The 17,978-nt window shown below is 17.4% G+C and overlaps 3 protein-coding genes across 6 annotated transcripts; 1 reads left to right on the forward strand and 2 right to left on the reverse strand.

Annotated features, from left to right (window-relative positions):
* Window positions 1–5: 5 nt before the first annotated feature.
* Window positions 6–8,018, reverse strand: LOC108002382 (protein MEMO1). Its single transcript, XM_062081546.1, has 8 exons — window positions 7,578–8,018; window positions 4,051–4,132; window positions 3,907–3,975; window positions 3,155–3,267; window positions 2,888–2,999; window positions 2,553–2,772; window positions 2,267–2,371; window positions 6–1,542 (listed from the first exon to the last, which is right to left on the reverse strand). The coding sequence occupies exons 1-8, from the start codon at window positions 7,627–7,629 to the stop codon at window positions 1,405–1,407; spliced, it is 891 nt and encodes a 296-aa protein (XP_061937530.1). The 5' UTR covers window positions 7,630–8,018; the 3' UTR covers window positions 6–1,404.
* A 1,091-nt stretch (window positions 8,019–9,109) lies between these two features.
* On the forward strand, window positions 9,110–13,119 carry LOC108002396 (CCR4-NOT transcription complex subunit 2). Of its 3 annotated transcripts, none has more exons than XM_017064061.2 (9): window positions 9,110–9,434; window positions 10,178–10,241; window positions 10,386–10,864; window positions 11,023–11,243; window positions 11,530–11,772; window positions 11,902–12,163; window positions 12,240–12,347; window positions 12,440–12,679; window positions 12,766–13,119. In XM_017064061.2, the coding sequence occupies exons 3-8, from the start codon at window positions 10,539–10,541 to the stop codon at window positions 12,657–12,659; spliced, it is 1,380 nt and encodes a 459-aa protein (XP_016919550.1). In that variant the 5' UTR covers window positions 9,110–9,434; window positions 10,178–10,241; window positions 10,386–10,538; the 3' UTR covers window positions 12,660–12,679; window positions 12,766–13,119. The 3 variants fall into 3 exon arrangements, with proteins under 3 accessions (XP_016919550.1, XP_061937533.1, XP_061937534.1); XM_062081549.1 differs by having other exon boundaries at window positions 12,440–12,665; XM_062081550.1 differs by lacking the exon at window positions 10,178–10,241 and having other exon boundaries at window positions 9,119–9,434; window positions 12,440–12,665.
* On the reverse strand, window positions 12,530–17,455 carry LOC108002380 (malonyl-CoA decarboxylase, mitochondrial). 2 transcript variants are annotated; one of them, XM_062081548.1, is made up of 11 exons: window positions 16,849–17,455; window positions 16,004–16,144; window positions 15,719–15,859; window positions 15,347–15,499; window positions 15,053–15,206; window positions 14,803–14,942; window positions 14,592–14,727; window positions 14,268–14,480; window positions 14,081–14,186; window positions 13,832–13,964; window positions 12,530–12,718 (listed from the first exon to the last, which is right to left on the reverse strand). In XM_062081548.1, exons 1-10 carry the CDS (start codon window positions 17,059–17,061, stop codon window positions 13,856–13,858), a joined length of 1,506 nt encoding a protein of 501 aa, XP_061937532.1. In that variant the 5' UTR covers window positions 17,062–17,455; the 3' UTR covers window positions 12,530–12,718; window positions 13,832–13,855. The 2 variants fall into 2 exon arrangements, with proteins under 2 accessions (XP_061937532.1, XP_061937531.1); XM_062081547.1 differs by having other exon boundaries at window positions 12,530–13,964.
* Between the last annotated feature and the right edge of the window lie 523 nt (window positions 17,456–17,978).

Here is a 17,978-nt window from a genome sequence, read left to right on the forward strand (position 1 = left end):
CAATGTTATGTTCATTTATTATAGTTTATTTTATTACAAAACGAATTCATGTATAATTTAATACAAAAATGTTTTATTTTAACATTGATACTTTATTAAAAGTAAAAGAATATCAATAATAGTTACATATTATGTAAATATTTTTTCACACTGATTCTCTTTCACATTTATATTCTGATATTATAACAATACAGTATTTGTTTATAATTTCTTACACTAACAAGGAATAACAAGATAATAAAGAGTAGGAAGGATATGAGATCATTTCATTGCTTTGTTTTAAAGAGAACATGATTAAGTTGTATGTGCTATTTATCTGTAATATTTCATTTAATATTGATCAATTGCAGATTGTTCATTCTAATGATCTAGAAGAGGTATATTTTAGTTTTAAATTTTTAGCTTTAAGTTTATAATCCCTGAGATAAAAAATGCAATTTATGTCAAAATATTTTCTATTTATTAATTTTCCTAATATTTATTGTCAGAATAATAATATAATCAGAATAATAATAATAATAATCAAAAATTAAACATTATAAAATTATATATAAATAAAAATTTAGATTTCTAAAAAAAATAATATATATAAATAATAATTTTATATTAACAATATATTTTTAATTTACAAAATTACAATTAACATAGTCAAATATAATAAACATTCTTCTATATTTAAATTATAATTTATAAATTTATAAATATTTCAATGTTTCTTAACGTTTTATAAACAATATAGTTACTATAATTTTTTATTATAATTTCAACTTATTTCCTTAAAACTTTAAATTAATAACATCATACAATATTAAAATAATATTAAATATTTTTTGTTATTTCTTTTACAATTTTTAAAGCTATAATAAAGTCAATCAAATAAATTGATAATTAAATATTTTCTTTTAGATTGAATTTTTCTCTTTTTCATCAATAGATTGAACCTTCTGCTTTTTTAGTATATATAAAATGTACTTTATATATTTATTATTTCTGTAATTATAATTGTAATTACTAATCAAAGCAAAGAAATATTTAAGCTCCTTCCATAATAGAAATTTGGAAGTACTGATTATTTCTTGTAAGTAATAAACCGAAATATTTTTCAAGCAAAAAGTTTGATAGTACATTTCTATTCATCACATTCATTAACAAATTAATATAATATTCTTTCTCAAGCCATTGAGAAAGTTCCATACAATATAATAGCAAATTGTAACTTGATTTTAAATGTTATTTTTTTAAAAACAAAATTTTAAAAAATTATAATTAATGCTTTTTATGATTAATAGATTATTACTGCCGTTTTTTTATTTCTTTTTTAAATATTTTTTTTATTTATTTTTTTTTATTTTTTTAATACTTTCTTTCTGCAAATTCTTCAAGTAATAGTGAAAGTGTATTGTATCACTCAAGAACCAAGGAAGCACTGGCATAACTAACAGAACTATCATTCATATTATTGCACTGGTTACTTTGAACATATTTAAGAAACTTCAAATTCATTCTTTGACCATTAGTATTTCCTTTTAGACTATGAATTACCTATGAATTAAAATAAAAACTATGATATTAAAAATATTGATCATAATTTCAAAAACTGATTTATAAAGAAAGTTTTTAAATTTATTATATTTCAAATATTGAAAGCTACATACACATGTAATAGATCAGAAAATATATCTATATTTAAGATTTTTTCAATATAAAAAAATACAATTTTAGACTTTTAAATTTTTATTATTATAGACTTTTCTATATTATTTAAAAATGTTTAAAATTAATAGTTATATAAGTTTTATTAAAAATTATTAAAATCATTTTTAATATAATTAAACAATAAACAAATTTAATCCTTATAGTAAAAATTTTATCAGATAATAATTTTATTATTAACCATAATAATTTTTCAAAATAATTTTTCTGTTAAAATCTAAAAAATTTATTCATTATTTACATAATATTTCAGTTAAATTAATATAGCAATTTTTATAATTATATATCATATCTAATATTTTCTGAATATTTTACGAAAAATGTTTTTAATTTATATAATTTATATAATTCATAGTTATAATTCATTTAATTTAAAATTCACATATATAATGATTGTATTTAAGATGTCTTAATTTATAATTTTATATATTTATTATATTTTTTATACTTTTTAATAATATTTTATATATTTTTTATATTTTTATATTTTTTCATATTTTTTGATCCTAAGTGTATGCAGCTCCATAATTTATATATAAATGAAATTCATTACCTGTAAAAGAATACTAATAGGATGTCGACCACATACTGTATTACCATATTTTTTAAGATAATCATTAAACATTGTAGGATTTAATGTTTCAATGATATCCATACCCTGTGAATTTTGAAGAAAAGTATGAAATTATTTATAATATGATATTAATAATATTATTTACGATCATTTATAATAACAAAATATGATATATCAATAAGTTTTATTTATGTAATTATTAAATATTTAATATTTATAAATATGAAACATTTATTAATAAGTGATATTTTATGATCTTATGTACCATTTTGTCAAGATTTTGAATAGACCTATGAATAGGGCCACAGGATCTATCATAATAGGTATAGCGAAACCGTTGACCCCAATGACAGAAATCTGAAGATATAACAAATAATGTCTGTGGATCAGCCATATATGGTGCTAATAATCTTCCATAAAGTGCTTCTTTTTCAGGACTTAATGAACCCACTAATATAGGAATTATTGTAAAAGAATCTTTAAACCTATATTAATATAAAATTTGAAATTAAAAATTAAATTTAAATAATAAATGAATTGTTATATAGCAATTATATAAATAAAAAAATAAAAAAAATATAAATATAATTATAAACATACCCTTCCATAACTTTTGCAATAAATGGCAATTGCATTTCAATACTATGTTCTTCTTCATCTGTGTTTAAATCCATCCATTCAAAGTGTCTAGTTTCTTCAAGTTCTCTATACACTATTGCATGAATAAAAATCTACATTCAAATTATAATAATCTATAATAATATTAATACTAATTTATAATCATAATTTAATAAATTTTATTTTAAATTTTGACAATAATTTAATTTAAATTTTAATATAATATTTAATATATTATAGAATTTCTACCTTGTTGATCAATATGTAGATCATACAAAAGAGTTTGATAAATTGAAGCAGAGGAAAGAGCACAGCCTGCTAATCTCACATGGTGTGATGGACCAAGAATAAAAATTCTACGCCTATATAATAATAATACATTATATATTTAATCTCTTATTTTAAATAACATAAATTAAAAATATTAAAATAATTATTTTATTTTTATACATTTTACATGAATTTTTTTCTATATTTATAATAAAACAATCATGCAAATATTTCAAGAACTTTTTTATTACAAAAAAATTATTACAAAAAAGAGTTATATGCATATTATGATGTTATTTATCTAAATAAAAAAAATTATTGCAAAATATAATAGATATATAAACAATTCAAAAATTTTAAATAAGAAAGGTTAAATATATTTTTATATAATTTATAATTAATAATATATTAAATTATAAATTTGTACAAATTATATTGTTAATTATATAATAAACATATTAAATTAACCTATCATTATAGAAAAAAATAAAAATATACCTCATCAGAAAAATTTAAATTTATTCATTATAAAAATAAAAAATGAAATAATAATAATTGTGTAATAAGTTACTTAGTTTTCTATAATTTAAAAATATTTAAAATAATTAATGCATAAATTTATTTATTTTGTTAAAGAGAAGAATTTATTAAACTTTATAGAATATTATTATTTTATTTTATTAAATACTTTTTTATCATTAAAACATCAAAAAAGTATAAAAAAAACTTACACAACTACAGGACTAATCTGGCGATATGCAAAAGCAGCACATGCTCCACAATAGCTGTAACCTGCATGTCTGTGAAATTTCATTTGTATTTCAATACAAATTTTTTAATTTAATTAAAAATTATTCTAATGTATAATTACTGACGGAGCAATTATTGCTCTAGCAGGTCCATGTGATAAGTCTGCAGCACTCAACCAACCTTCTAATTGTTTATTCAACTCCAATCCTATGTATTCAAAAGATATATAATATTAATTATAATATAATATTAAATAATAAATGATAATATTAATTAATAAAAAACAAAATTTATTAATCAAAATTAATTTTTATTATTCCTTTGAATTTTTAATATTTAAAAAAAATTTTTTTTGATAATTTTATCTATTTTTAATAACTATTAGATTTTTTGAAATATATTACAAAAAATAAAAAACCAATAGCTCAATTGGTTCATAGAAATTAATTTATTAAATAATTTTTTTAATAATTGTATTGAAAATAATATTGAATCTTTATCTGATATGTTATTAATCTGATATGTTAATTAGTATTTATGAATTTATTACATATTTTTTAGCAAAAAATAAAATTTTAGTAGATAAAAGAAAACCATAAAAAAATATATGTAAAAAATATTTATTCATTTATATTTAATATATTTTATGATGGAAATTTAAAAATATTGAATTCAACTTAAAAATATCTAAGAATAAAATTAATATTGAGTCACATTCAATAAAATAATTCAAAAGATTAATAATATTTTATATAATATTTTAAAATATTATAAAATTCAGCATTTAAGTTCAAAATTTAATATAATAAAATATATAATTAATTTTATAATTCTATAATAGTAAAAAATATTTTAAAAAAATGTTGTAATATAAATAATTATAATAAATAATTATAATCATAATAAATAATACTTTCAATTTTTAATTTATTATTTTTAAAAGTTATATCTAATTTTTTATCTGATTTTTAATAAATAATAAATAATAATAATTAATTTTTAATAAAAAACAAAATTTGATAAATTATTATATTATTTTTATAAAATAATATTTTCAATAATTAATATTTATTATATATTCTATAACAAAAAGAATATTTTAATATTTTAGTAAAAGTATTTATTTTTATTCAGAAAAATCATTATATCATTTTGAGAATTAGTTATAAATAAGAATATCTGAACTTAAATTTGAATATTTGACAATATACTTATATTTTTTTATCTAAATAAAAATACTATTATTCTTTTATTTAAATAATATAAAAGTATATGAATGAAATATTAATAAATATATTATTTTTCTTGCATTCTTTAATATTAATCTCTTTAAATTTAAATTTGTTATCTCTAATTTTATTGAATTTAAATAAATGATTTGATATTTGAATGAATGAGTATTGATATAAATTTTATATAATTATATATACTAACTATATATAATTTGATAAAATTGAATGACCAAATAATAAAAAACATTGATTGCTATGATACATCACATTTAAATATTAATATTGGATATCATATTGGATATCAAAACTCAACTATATTTAAATAAAGTGAAAAAGTATATTCAGATCTTTAGATTTGAATGAAAAATATAAAATATTTTACTAAAAAATGTTTATTGATAATAATATATAAAAATCTGCTTTTATACTTTATTTATGAAAACAGAAATAATATAGATAAAATAAATCATAATAATAAATTTTTTTTATTAAATTTATAACAAAGTATATTTAAAAAAAAATTATTTTTTATTGCAATTTGAACGATATTCCAGATTTTAAATCACAATTTTTATTTATTTTTTTATTTCAATAATTGATATTATTAGATATTATTGATATTATTCGTATCTAAAAAATGTAAAAATATATGATTATTTAATAAAATTTTATAATATAATATAATATATATAATATATATAATATATTGGAGGCAAAAGAAAATTATTTACATAAGAAAATTTTTAAATAATAGAAAAATAAACATATAATTTTATACTTACAAAATGAACAAAAATTCATTTATTGCAAAAAAAAAATAATATTATTCAATATTTTTTTTTTTAAGAAAATTAGACTTGGATGCTAAATTTTTTTAGAAGAATCATAATTTTATTTTATATTATATATATATATATATAAAATTTATATAATGTTTTCAATGCTATTAATTCCATAATATTACATTGTTTTTGAATCTCAATATGTTATTCATATTCTGTTTTTAAAAAATAAATTTTATTTTGTGAATGTTTTAAAATAATATGCATCTTTGTTTGTGATTGTATATCATTTGTTATATTAATTTGATAATAAATTTTATACATTAAAAAAAACACTTTGTTTGTTTATATATACAACAAGAAAATAATATATAACATTATTTATCCAAAAAAATATTATTAATATTTATTAAATTAACATTAATTAGATATTCCAAATCATTTATAATTACATTATTTAAATAATAATTTATTATTGAAATTTTAATAAGTTTGAAACATTTTTATTTGTTAATTATATCAAAAAATTTTTATTTTTCAATTATAAATAATTATGATTTGTTTTATTGAATTCATTTTAAATATCACTCTATTTTTATATGAAAATTAAAATTTAATCATTTTCATCATAAAACACTTATTCAATAGATACTTAATTATAAAATATCATTTTATGATATTTCTTTAATTTTTTCTTATTTTATATTTTTAGTTTTAAATATGTATTATATTTTTTAAAAACATTATATATTTAAAAAAAATTTCATCATAATTTTTATGAACAGTTATTAATTTTCTTCCTAATAAACTTTATTTAAAAATACAAAAAAGTAATGTAATTTAAAATTCATTTAATCTTTTTAATGAAAATTTAAATAAATTTATAAATATATTAATTTAAATTTATTTATTGATTTGTCTATTGAAATTAATAATTCAAATTTCAATTATTTCATTATTATTATTAATTCTAGTATATTTTATAATCGTTTCATTATTAATTTTCATTTTTAAATTGAAGATTACATTATATGTTAAATTTTAATTAATTATCAATATTAATTAATGATTAATATAAATGTGAAATGAAATTTTCAATTCTTATTCAAAAAAATTAATATTTAATAACATGTAATAAAAAAGAAAAACATCTTTATTATCACAAAATTAATTATTTTATATTTTAATATAATATACACACATATATATATATGTATATATATATATATATTATATTATATATTATAATATATATATATATTATCATATACACATATAAATTTAAATATAAATAGTAAAAAGTAAATATAAATATTGTATTCAAAATTATATGTAGTATAAAATCTATTTCTTAATAATTTATAATTAATATATATAATATATATATATTATATGTAAAAATATATTAATTAATAAATAATAAATTTATTTTATATATATTAGCATGTAATATATTACTATGTCAAAATATATTGAATTTTATAGAATTGTGATAATTTATCAACTGAATGTCATGAAATATATAATAATGAATACACACAAGAATAGAAAAAATATTATAAATAATTATAAAATTAAATTATAAATAAATGTTATATTAAAATTATATAAATTAAAAATAGTTTAAATATTGCTTACCAGAACTTGCGTACCAACTACCAGCATGAGTTGCTCTTCTAATTAATGCCATTTTTTACTTATTTACTAATTTTTATTTTTTCTATTTACTTTTTTAATAAATAATTTTTTGGCTTATTTTTTTTATAAATGATTTGTTTAAAGTATTGATGTATAATTTTACTTATATATAAAATGTTTATAAAAGTTTATCACAAATAAACTTAACTTTTACTTAGCCACGAACCATACGCTTTTAATAACGTATTGAATAGTACATTCATAATACTAACACTGAGAGTATATTCTTTAGATATATAATAAAATAAAAAATAAATGTTTAAAAAATATGTATGTTGATTTGTTATAAATGTTATAAAAAGTTATTATATCTTACTATTGTAATTAAAACAAATAATCAATGTTCTTATATATTAGAAGTTTAAAATAGAAAATTTCACTAGAGTACTACTTTTAGTGATAAATCAAAAATTTCTTTTATTATACAATAATAAAATAAATATAAAATAAAAATATTTAAATTATTATAAGAAATATAATAAATAATAAATAAGAAATATTATAATATATTATTCATAACATATATTATAATATTATAACATTATATTATAAAAAAAATATCAAAAAATAATTAATATATAATAAAAAATATAGATGATAAAAATCTATTACTATATGGATTTTATACACTATACATTTTATATAGTAATAAAATAAAAAAAATTAAAAAAATTTTTTATAAAATATTTTGTATCTAATATATAATTTTTTATTTTTTCTTATGATTACATTAATATATGTATAAAATAATATATACATAGATATATACATAGATACAATTTTATCATTTTTAATTTAAATTTAATATTTTATTAATGTATATATTTCTTTGATTATTATCATAAACATTATAATATTTTTATTGTTAATTGATAAAATTAAATTAATTATTATAATATATTAATTATTAGTAAAATAGCAAGCTAAAACATTATATTATAATAATAAATAAAGGAATATTTAGTGTAGAATATTAAAAATATTTTATATATTTTGTCAATTAAAAATTTATCATTCATTTAATTGTAATAAAATAAATAAACTAATAATCTTTATAATTGTAACAATTACCATCTATAATTAATAATACTTTTAATTTTATACAATCAATTGGATATCTTATTGAAATTTGAGATATTTTATTTATTTATTCATTACATATATTTTACTGTAAACAAAATATAAAAGAAATATTTTAAACATAAGAGAGTATTATAATATTATTTCAATTTATTAATTATATTTATTAATTATTAAAATTTAAATTTTATTTTGTATTTTTAAAACATAATATTCTAGATACTATAATAAATTTCGGTAATCATATTCAAGATTAAAATTTGTATGCTTATTAAAATATATTATGTAATATTAATAATTTTGTAATATAATTAAATGTATAATATTTTTAATATGTATTATGATTATATTTAATTCATAATCTTTATAGTAATTATTTTAATATCTAATTTGAATATCTTTGTAGAAATGGTTATAATGGCAGAAATTCGTGTCTCTAGTATTGTTTAAGTTTATGAAACTGAGTGACAAAATAGACATTTATTTGTTAAGAATATTTGTAATGTGCATAAAAGTTTAATCTTTTGAGATTATTTACATAAAAATCTTTTTTTTTAGACGAAATACTAATTATTGAAAACAACGTTTTCCCTATCATATTCATTCCAAATCAACATCGACGTTTTTGTGTTTTTTTTTTATGCTCATTTACTTTGTTTATTATGAATTTAATGGATTTTTTCGCCCACTAACTTAACAACGGATTCAATAATATAGGTAATTAAATTTTGTCTATTTTTTCTTTAATATTTTTGTTACATAGATGTTATAACCTTTGATTTCTTTGTGCTCGTTCTGATTTCTATTTTTACAATGTCAAAATTGCCGTTTTCGTTTATTGTTTTTTCAAAATTCATAAATTTTTTGTATAATGTGTAATAGTTTTAATCTCAAGATATTAACAAAATATCCAAAAAAATTATTAAACCATTTTTGTTATGTTATTATGTTTTCATTTTTTATAGTAATTGGAATAACAAGTTATTACCATTAATGAGTTTAATATTGTATTAAATAAAGTAATATTCAAATTATAATTTATATGTATATTTAAAATATAAATGCAACTTATAATAACAACTTTAAGTTGTAAAATATAAATTAATTATGTGATACAAATCTTATGTGACATAAAAACTATGTTAAAGTTTTTAAATTTTAGTTTTTAATAAATAAATTTTTTTATAAAATTAATTTTTTTCTTTATATAATTTGTTTGTAAAATATAAAAACTTTTTTAAAAATTAAAATTAAAAATAATATAAAATTAAAAATAATTTTTAATATAATATAATAAAATATAATGCATAATTATTTATATAAATAAATTAAAAAGTAAACAAATATTTTATATATAAAAATATAGATTATATATATATATATATATATATATCTATAAAATTTCTGGAGTAATACTTAATTGGCGTCTTCACAAAAATAAATTTTTCGATTGCCAATAGGTCCATATTTACTTTCCTGTCTTCGATTTTGATATGACCATTGCCATGATGCTGTGATAAAGAGGTAAAAATTAAATAAATACAATTGAAATTAAAAATAAAAATAATAAGTAATCAATAATAAGTAATTAATAAATAAGTAATTAATTTTCAATAGTAATTAATAATTTAACTCTATCATATATTTGTTTTTATGTCATCATTACAGGTTGCTACTAGGAGTTTTTGTCATGGATTATCTTCAGTTCCATGAAATTGAACAACATACAAGTGATGCAATAGAAAACAAGTGATTGTGATAATTGACATAAAAGTGTGTTGGTGTGCCCTAGCAGGTACTTTGTAGTGGAGCCACCAGGCTATGGCTAACCTGAACTTTGAGCAGCCACCACGCAGTATTGCGAACGCAAGCCTTACATCGCGCACAGGTGGTGGGGGGGGCTTAAATTCATCGGCCCTTACGGGTCATGTCACACCTACCTCGGGCATGTTCTCAGGCTCATCCACAAGCACTTCCAGTTCAGCTAATTCTGCGGTAGTAGTTACTAACGTTTACCCTGGAGCATCAGGGACAGGAGGTGGACAAAATAATCATCAACCTCAACAACAGCAGCTCTCTCCTATGGGCAGCAGAGGACTGTTTGGACAGAGAGCTTTTACAGATAGACGTACAATGCCTGCTCTTGGGTTAGTTTTTTCATAGTTAGGAAAAGTTTTAATTTATAATTTTTTGTTATATTTGTAATATTGTATATTTTATTATATATTTATTATATTTAAATAATAATATATTTTATAATAATTCTATTTATTAGATGACTGAAAATATTAATATAAATTTATAGAACTTCGAATCCAATGGGTAGCATGGGCACATTTGGAATACCTCAAAGTCGTAATTACGGATCTCAAATCAATAATTTTCACTCTGTTTTTGGTAGTGGAGGAGGTGGAGATACAAGTACTCCTCCATTATTGGATCTATCTGAATTTCCTTCATTAACGAACAGAGGACAGGGTGATTCTATGCCACAACCTAGTCCTATGCCAGGAAAACAACCTTATGGTTTGTATTTATAATAATGATGTAATAATATAACATTATTAAGTAATGATGTAATAATATAACATATTATGATTAATATTATGACTTTTTTTTCAAGAAGTTCACATAAGTTATAATTAAATTCATTGTTTGAAAAATATAATAATTTTAATCTATATTAAATATGATAATTAAATATATTTAATTATATTTATATCAATAATAAAATATCAATTAAAATTATCATACACACACACACACACACAAATTTCACATTTAATTTTTATATTTATATTTATAATTATAGTTGGAATGGTAAAACAACCAACATCCGAATCAAGTGAGTTTACAATGAGTTCTGAAGATTTTCCAGCATTACCAGGAACACAAAATAGAGAAGGGCCTTCACCAGGTGGAAGTGTTTCTGGAGATAAAAACATATCTGTTGGACTTGGTCCTGAAATTGGACAAGATGTATTACAAGCAAATAGAGCACCTGGATCAGAAAAGTCTCAATCATCTAAAAGAGGCATACAAACATCTCCTGATGGTATTTATTGTTATTATTTAATATTTAATATAATTATATTTATAAATTAAATTTATTATTTAATATTATTTTATAGTATTTTACTATCTAAATTCTTTTTTTTTTAATAATTATTATTACATTATTTAGGTAAAGTGACCAATATACCAGCTAGTATGGTAAAAGACCAGTTTGGAATAGTTGGATTATTGACATTTATTAGGGCAGCTGAAACAGATCCGAATTTAGTATCTTTGGCATTAGGTCAAGATTTAACTGCATTAGGATTAAATCTTAATTCACCAGAAAGTCTTTATCAAAATTTTGGTGGACCTTGGGCAGAAACACCATGCCGACCTCAGGATATCGATTTTCATGTACCACCAGAATACCTTATTAATGCCGCCATCAGGTATCTTATTTTATTATATCGATTTTTATAAATATAAATTATTTTAATAATTAAATTTATATTATGTTTATTTTAGAGATAAGTTAGCACCAGTTAAATTAAATCGATACAAGGATGATCTACTATTTTATATGTTTTATACAAATGTTGGAGATGTATTGCAATTAGCAGCAGCTGCAGAATTGTAAGTATTTTTTTTTTACTTATATATTCAAATTTTTTAATATTTTTTTAGTCAATTTTTAATAAACATATGATTTTATTTGGATTATAAAGGTATAGTAGAGAATGGCGATATCATATGGAAGAAAAGGTTTGGATAACGCAAGCACCAGGATTAGGACTTGTAGAAAAAACATCAACATATGAACGTGGTACTTATTATTATTTTGATGCGCAAAGTTGGAGAAAAGTAGCAAAAGAATTTCATTTGGATTATACAAAACTAGAAAGTAGACCTCATCTTCCCACAAATTTTCATCAAACCCAGCCTTGACTACAGGTATTTATAAAAATGTAATTTCTTATTTAATTATTATTTTTGTTAAATTGTATCTAAAAACAGTTATAAATATTTTTATTAAAAATTTTTTTTGTTGTAGATCTGCTTGCAGACCATTGTACTGTCTTTAAGTTGGACAGGAAACAGCTATTGTATAAATGAACAAATTTAATAATCTTTAATAAAAATATAAAATTTGAAGAGTACAGAAATGAAGTTCTTTAATCACTGACTCAATTAGAAATGGAAGTGAGTCTAATGTATTTGATATTGACAAATGATTTTGATACATGATCCTATGTGTTAAATATTTAGATGCTTATATATAGAATAATGTACTTTTCAATGATATAATGATCATTATGATTTTAGCAGTGTATATAATAAAAATAATAAGTAGTACTGAACTAAATTTTGACATTTAGGCAACTCAAAATACAATATGTTCATAAAATCTTTATGTATATGATCATTTATTTTGTACCTATGTAATTAAGAATGTAAATGAACTGTTTTTTAAAAAACAAATTTATTTTCATAATTTTTCATACTGTATTTATTTTTTCTTAAATTTTATTAATTTGTTTTTATTATCTATCAAAATTAATAAGCTACATTAATGTAAATTTTTATATGTACAAAATCTTTAAAAAATATTGAATTGAAATAGCAAATATCATAAAAATATCTTTGTTTAAAATTTTAATTTACAAAATTTTTAATAAACATGAATTACATGATAATCAATCTTATATTATATATATTATTTGAGAAATATAAAATAAAATTTTTTTATATAAATAAAAAATCAAATAAGAATAAAATAAATTAAATTTCAATGTATTTTACTTCTAAGTTCTCTAATAATATCATTTGATGTAAAGTATAATTTAATTGATAACAAATTATGAAATAAAAGAAATTTTTATATTATATTTGATTTATATTAAATATTTTTATCTTTTTATATCGATAATATTCATTTGTAAATTTTAGCTTTAAGAAATTAATTTATTACATTAAATTTTCACATATGACTCAATTCCATTTCTAACTTCTGATTAAATCACACTATCATTACTTGAAATATATATTTTCTTGTATTATACAATTTCATTATTTTTATATTTCTCATAAAAAAATAATTTTGGAAAGAATTTTGATACCTTCTTAAAATTATAAAATTTTTTTTATAATTTTTTATACTGTGTTGAGAGATTAATTATATCTTCAGAAGCATTTATAAAATAATTTTCAATATAAGTTTGACTATGTTTTTCACATTCATGTAAATAGTATCTATTAATATAATATATATATATTAAAGATATAAAATATATTATATAAATATATTAAATATAAAATTAAATTATATTTTAATTATATTTAAATTTAATTTTAATGGATTAAATTACCTATAATTTACCATAATTCCACAACTGTTTCCAACACCACGTGGTGAAGGATCAGCCAACCAATTTATTCTCCACATAACAGCTCCATTACGAAGATGAAAGTTTGCTATGATTTAAAAAATATTACGTTTATATTTATTTCCAAACTAAAATGTAATTATTATTTGATTTATGATAGTCAATTTACCAACACTATCTAAAGCATAATTTCGTCTTTTTTCTTTATATAAATACCAAGCACATGCTCGAAGTAATGGCTTTTTTAAAACTTCGCATATTTTAATATCTTGAGTCCATAATGAATTATTTAAAATTTTTTTTAAACCAAAAGTTATATCTTTTTCTTTTAAAATTTCTTGTATAGAATTACATTCTTCATTTGTGAAAATATTACATATATCTAAAAATAATTTTATGCTAAAATATAATCTTCTAATTATTTTTGAATTCTTTTATATATATTGATAAATTTTATTTGTAAATTTTTTAATTATTTAAAAAATATTATTACCTTGTTTTATTTTTTCTAAAAACCATGTTCTAAAGTTAGGTATTGGTGATAATGAAGATAATTCATGAATCATAGGAAATTCTGATATCACTTCTTTTGCCACTTCTTTTATTAAATAATTACCAAGTTCAATACCCTGAAAAAATATTTTTTTCATTAATTTCTTTTTTTATTCTATTAATTATAAATTTTCAGGTAATTATATAATTACTTGTAATCCTTTCTGTGTGGAAGTTATTGAATAAAATATTGCAGTTTTTATTTTGTTTTTATCTTCTTCTAAAAATGTTATCTCTTTTTTTAGATTACCAAGAATTCTGACTTTTGCTTCATCAATATCTTTTACACTATCTACATATTGATAATATGTTTTATATCAATATATATTATTCATTATATTGAATTTAATTTGTAATGTTATTTTATCAGAATAATTAGCATATATAAATATATAAGTGTACCAGGTATAATATCACATAATGCTGTATGTAATACAACAAGAGGTTCTCGTGGCATAGATAAATGAGTGAAAATATAACATCTTCTATATGGTCCAACTCTTTGTTTTAAATCTAACCAATTTTTTATAGGATGTATTGCCTCATAATCTGAAATCTTATTATTTTCAAATTATAATTATAAAATTATATTTATAGTTATATTTTTTTAGGTATTTGATTCTATTAAATTAACTAATATATATAATATATATATTAACTAATATATCATATAAAAATTTTCTTAAATATATGTACCTTTTGTAAAATATCGCATGAAGTTTGCCATGTAATTCTTTCTAAATATAAGAATCCTACTGAAAACCAAAGTAATAATAAATCTCGTAGGGTAATATTCAATTGCTGTATTGCAATACTTTCATCTGTATCTTTAATTTTTAATATTAATTCCTAGAAAAAATATTTATATAAAAATAAATAATATTATATATAATTATAAAATATATTTAATCTTATTAAAAAAAATGTTTAATATAAAATTTATATATTAAAAAATTACATAGATTATTAATTACACATAAAATTCTTTAAATATTTAAACTTTAATTTTTAATATATATTTTTATTAATTTATAATCAATTAAATTAAATAATATTAAAATTACTTACTAATATATCTGTCCTTAAATCAACAAGAAATTTCACACCATTTTCAAGTCTTCCAATCATAATAAACAACCATTGATAATTTGGTGTTAAAACATTTCTTAAATTTCGTTCATAAGAAATCATACGTCTTTTATTATCAGACTAAGATAAAATATATATTATGTTGTTAAATTTTTAATAATTTTATAATCATTATTAAGAATTTAATATTATAAATAACAAAATATTTTTTAATTTATTTTATATATTATAAATATGAAATATAGAAATTAATAATTTACAAACCTCTGTAGATACATATTTTTCTGCTACATTACATACAACAGTATGTTCAACAGCATATCTAAATGCTAAAATACGTAGAATTTGTTCTTTATCTTTTTTGTTACTTTCTTGATATGCATTACATAAAGTACGAGCTTTATTCTAAAATAAAATTTTAATTCTATTTTCTGTAGTATACACCAACTTCATTACAATTGAAATTAATTAATATATTTACATATTGATATTTTTATTATTTATAGTTTATATTATTTTAATTATTATATTTATATTTGTATATTTATATACAAAATGAATATTTCATTTAATTTCTTTTAATTTATTAAATTTATTTTTATTAAAATAAAATATATCAAATATTATTATCAAATAATACAAATAATAATTTTGACAGATAAATTCTATTCATTTTTTATTTTTTTTGTATATTTAATTTGTATATTTAACAATTCATATATTTAATTTAACTAGCGAATTAAATAATATATTATATTAAAGGATAAATTAAATAAAAATATTTTTAAAATTATAAATCATATTGTATTTAATGTGTATTATAAATCTACTATGTATCAATGTCAATTAGAAACTAAACATAAAACATAATTTATATTTTAGTTTTATATAAATCATTAATTTTATAATTAAGTAATATTAAATTTAAGAAAATAGAAAAAAATAGAAAAAAATAGAAAAATAATTTATATCCGAAAAATTTAAAATATAATTTTTGATGCAATATTATAAAAATGAAAATTTCCTTAATTTATTTTTAAAAAATATTAAAAATTAAAGATAAAAAATAATTTGTCTTTAATTTTTAATACTTTTTAATAATAACTAACCTCAATAATCCAATTACTAACATTACTATTTTTAAATTTAAAAACTTCTTTTAATTGTTCTTCAAAAACATTATTTTCACAAAATGTAGAAATATCACGTAGATTTTGTGTAAGAAACAATTTTAAAATCTTTGGTGTTGTATTATATTTTAAAATAAATTTATTATTATAAATATTAATTAAAATTTTCAAGTGCATTCTACTAAATATCATATTTAAAATTGACAAATATACACATTAAAAAATATTTTAATTATTTTAAATTATAAAATAATTTTAGATAACTTTTCTAAATTATTTTATAATATATATATTATTTTTTCGTATTCTTATTTTGAATAAATAACAACAGAAAATATTTGATATTAAAATATAAATTAGAAAAAGATTATATCAGAATTCTAAAAGTTAACTAAAGATTAATTATTGAAGTGATTGTTGAAGTGATTTCAAACAACTTTTTTACTTTTCTAAAATTCTTGCTTTGTTATTGAATTATTATTGTTTAAAATAAAAGATCATTGACCAATTAAAAAACGAATAAACTTATCAGGTATGTTACAATAGTCCAGCAAATCTTTTTCGTACTCAAAGCATTGTTTCTATTTAGTCAATTCATTAATAATACATAGTGATACTATTATATAAAATATAGATATATAAAATATATCTAAGCGCAATGTTTTTTGTTAATAATTTATTACTAAAATTGAAATAAAAATTTTTATAAAGAAAAAAATTAGTTGACTTATGGAAATATATATATATATATAATATATCATAAATATATATTAAATTTAATAATAAAACAAAAGAATAATTTTTATTAATATTCAATAAATTAAAAAAAAAAGTTAAACTGTTTCATGTAACATATGAAAAACAACACAATAAAATAAATAGGATGAAATTACAAAGAAAGCTACTAGTATTTTTTAGTTTTATAGATATAGTATTTTTTATATACAAGTAAAATACTTATGCCATTAGAACTTTCTTATATTTAATAATATTATTTTTAATAAATTACAAATTATTGAATATTTTTTAGCAAAATAATTTTTAAATAGTAAAATAGTAAATTTTAAAATAGTAAATTTTTTTATGAAGTAATATTTATGTATTATTTT

The sequence above is a fragment of the Apis cerana genome, linkage group LG11, assembly GCF_029169275.1.
Source record: "Apis cerana isolate GH-2021 linkage group LG11, AcerK_1.0, whole genome shotgun sequence".
Classification (NCBI taxonomy): domain Eukaryota; kingdom Metazoa; phylum Arthropoda; class Insecta; order Hymenoptera; family Apidae; genus Apis; species Apis cerana.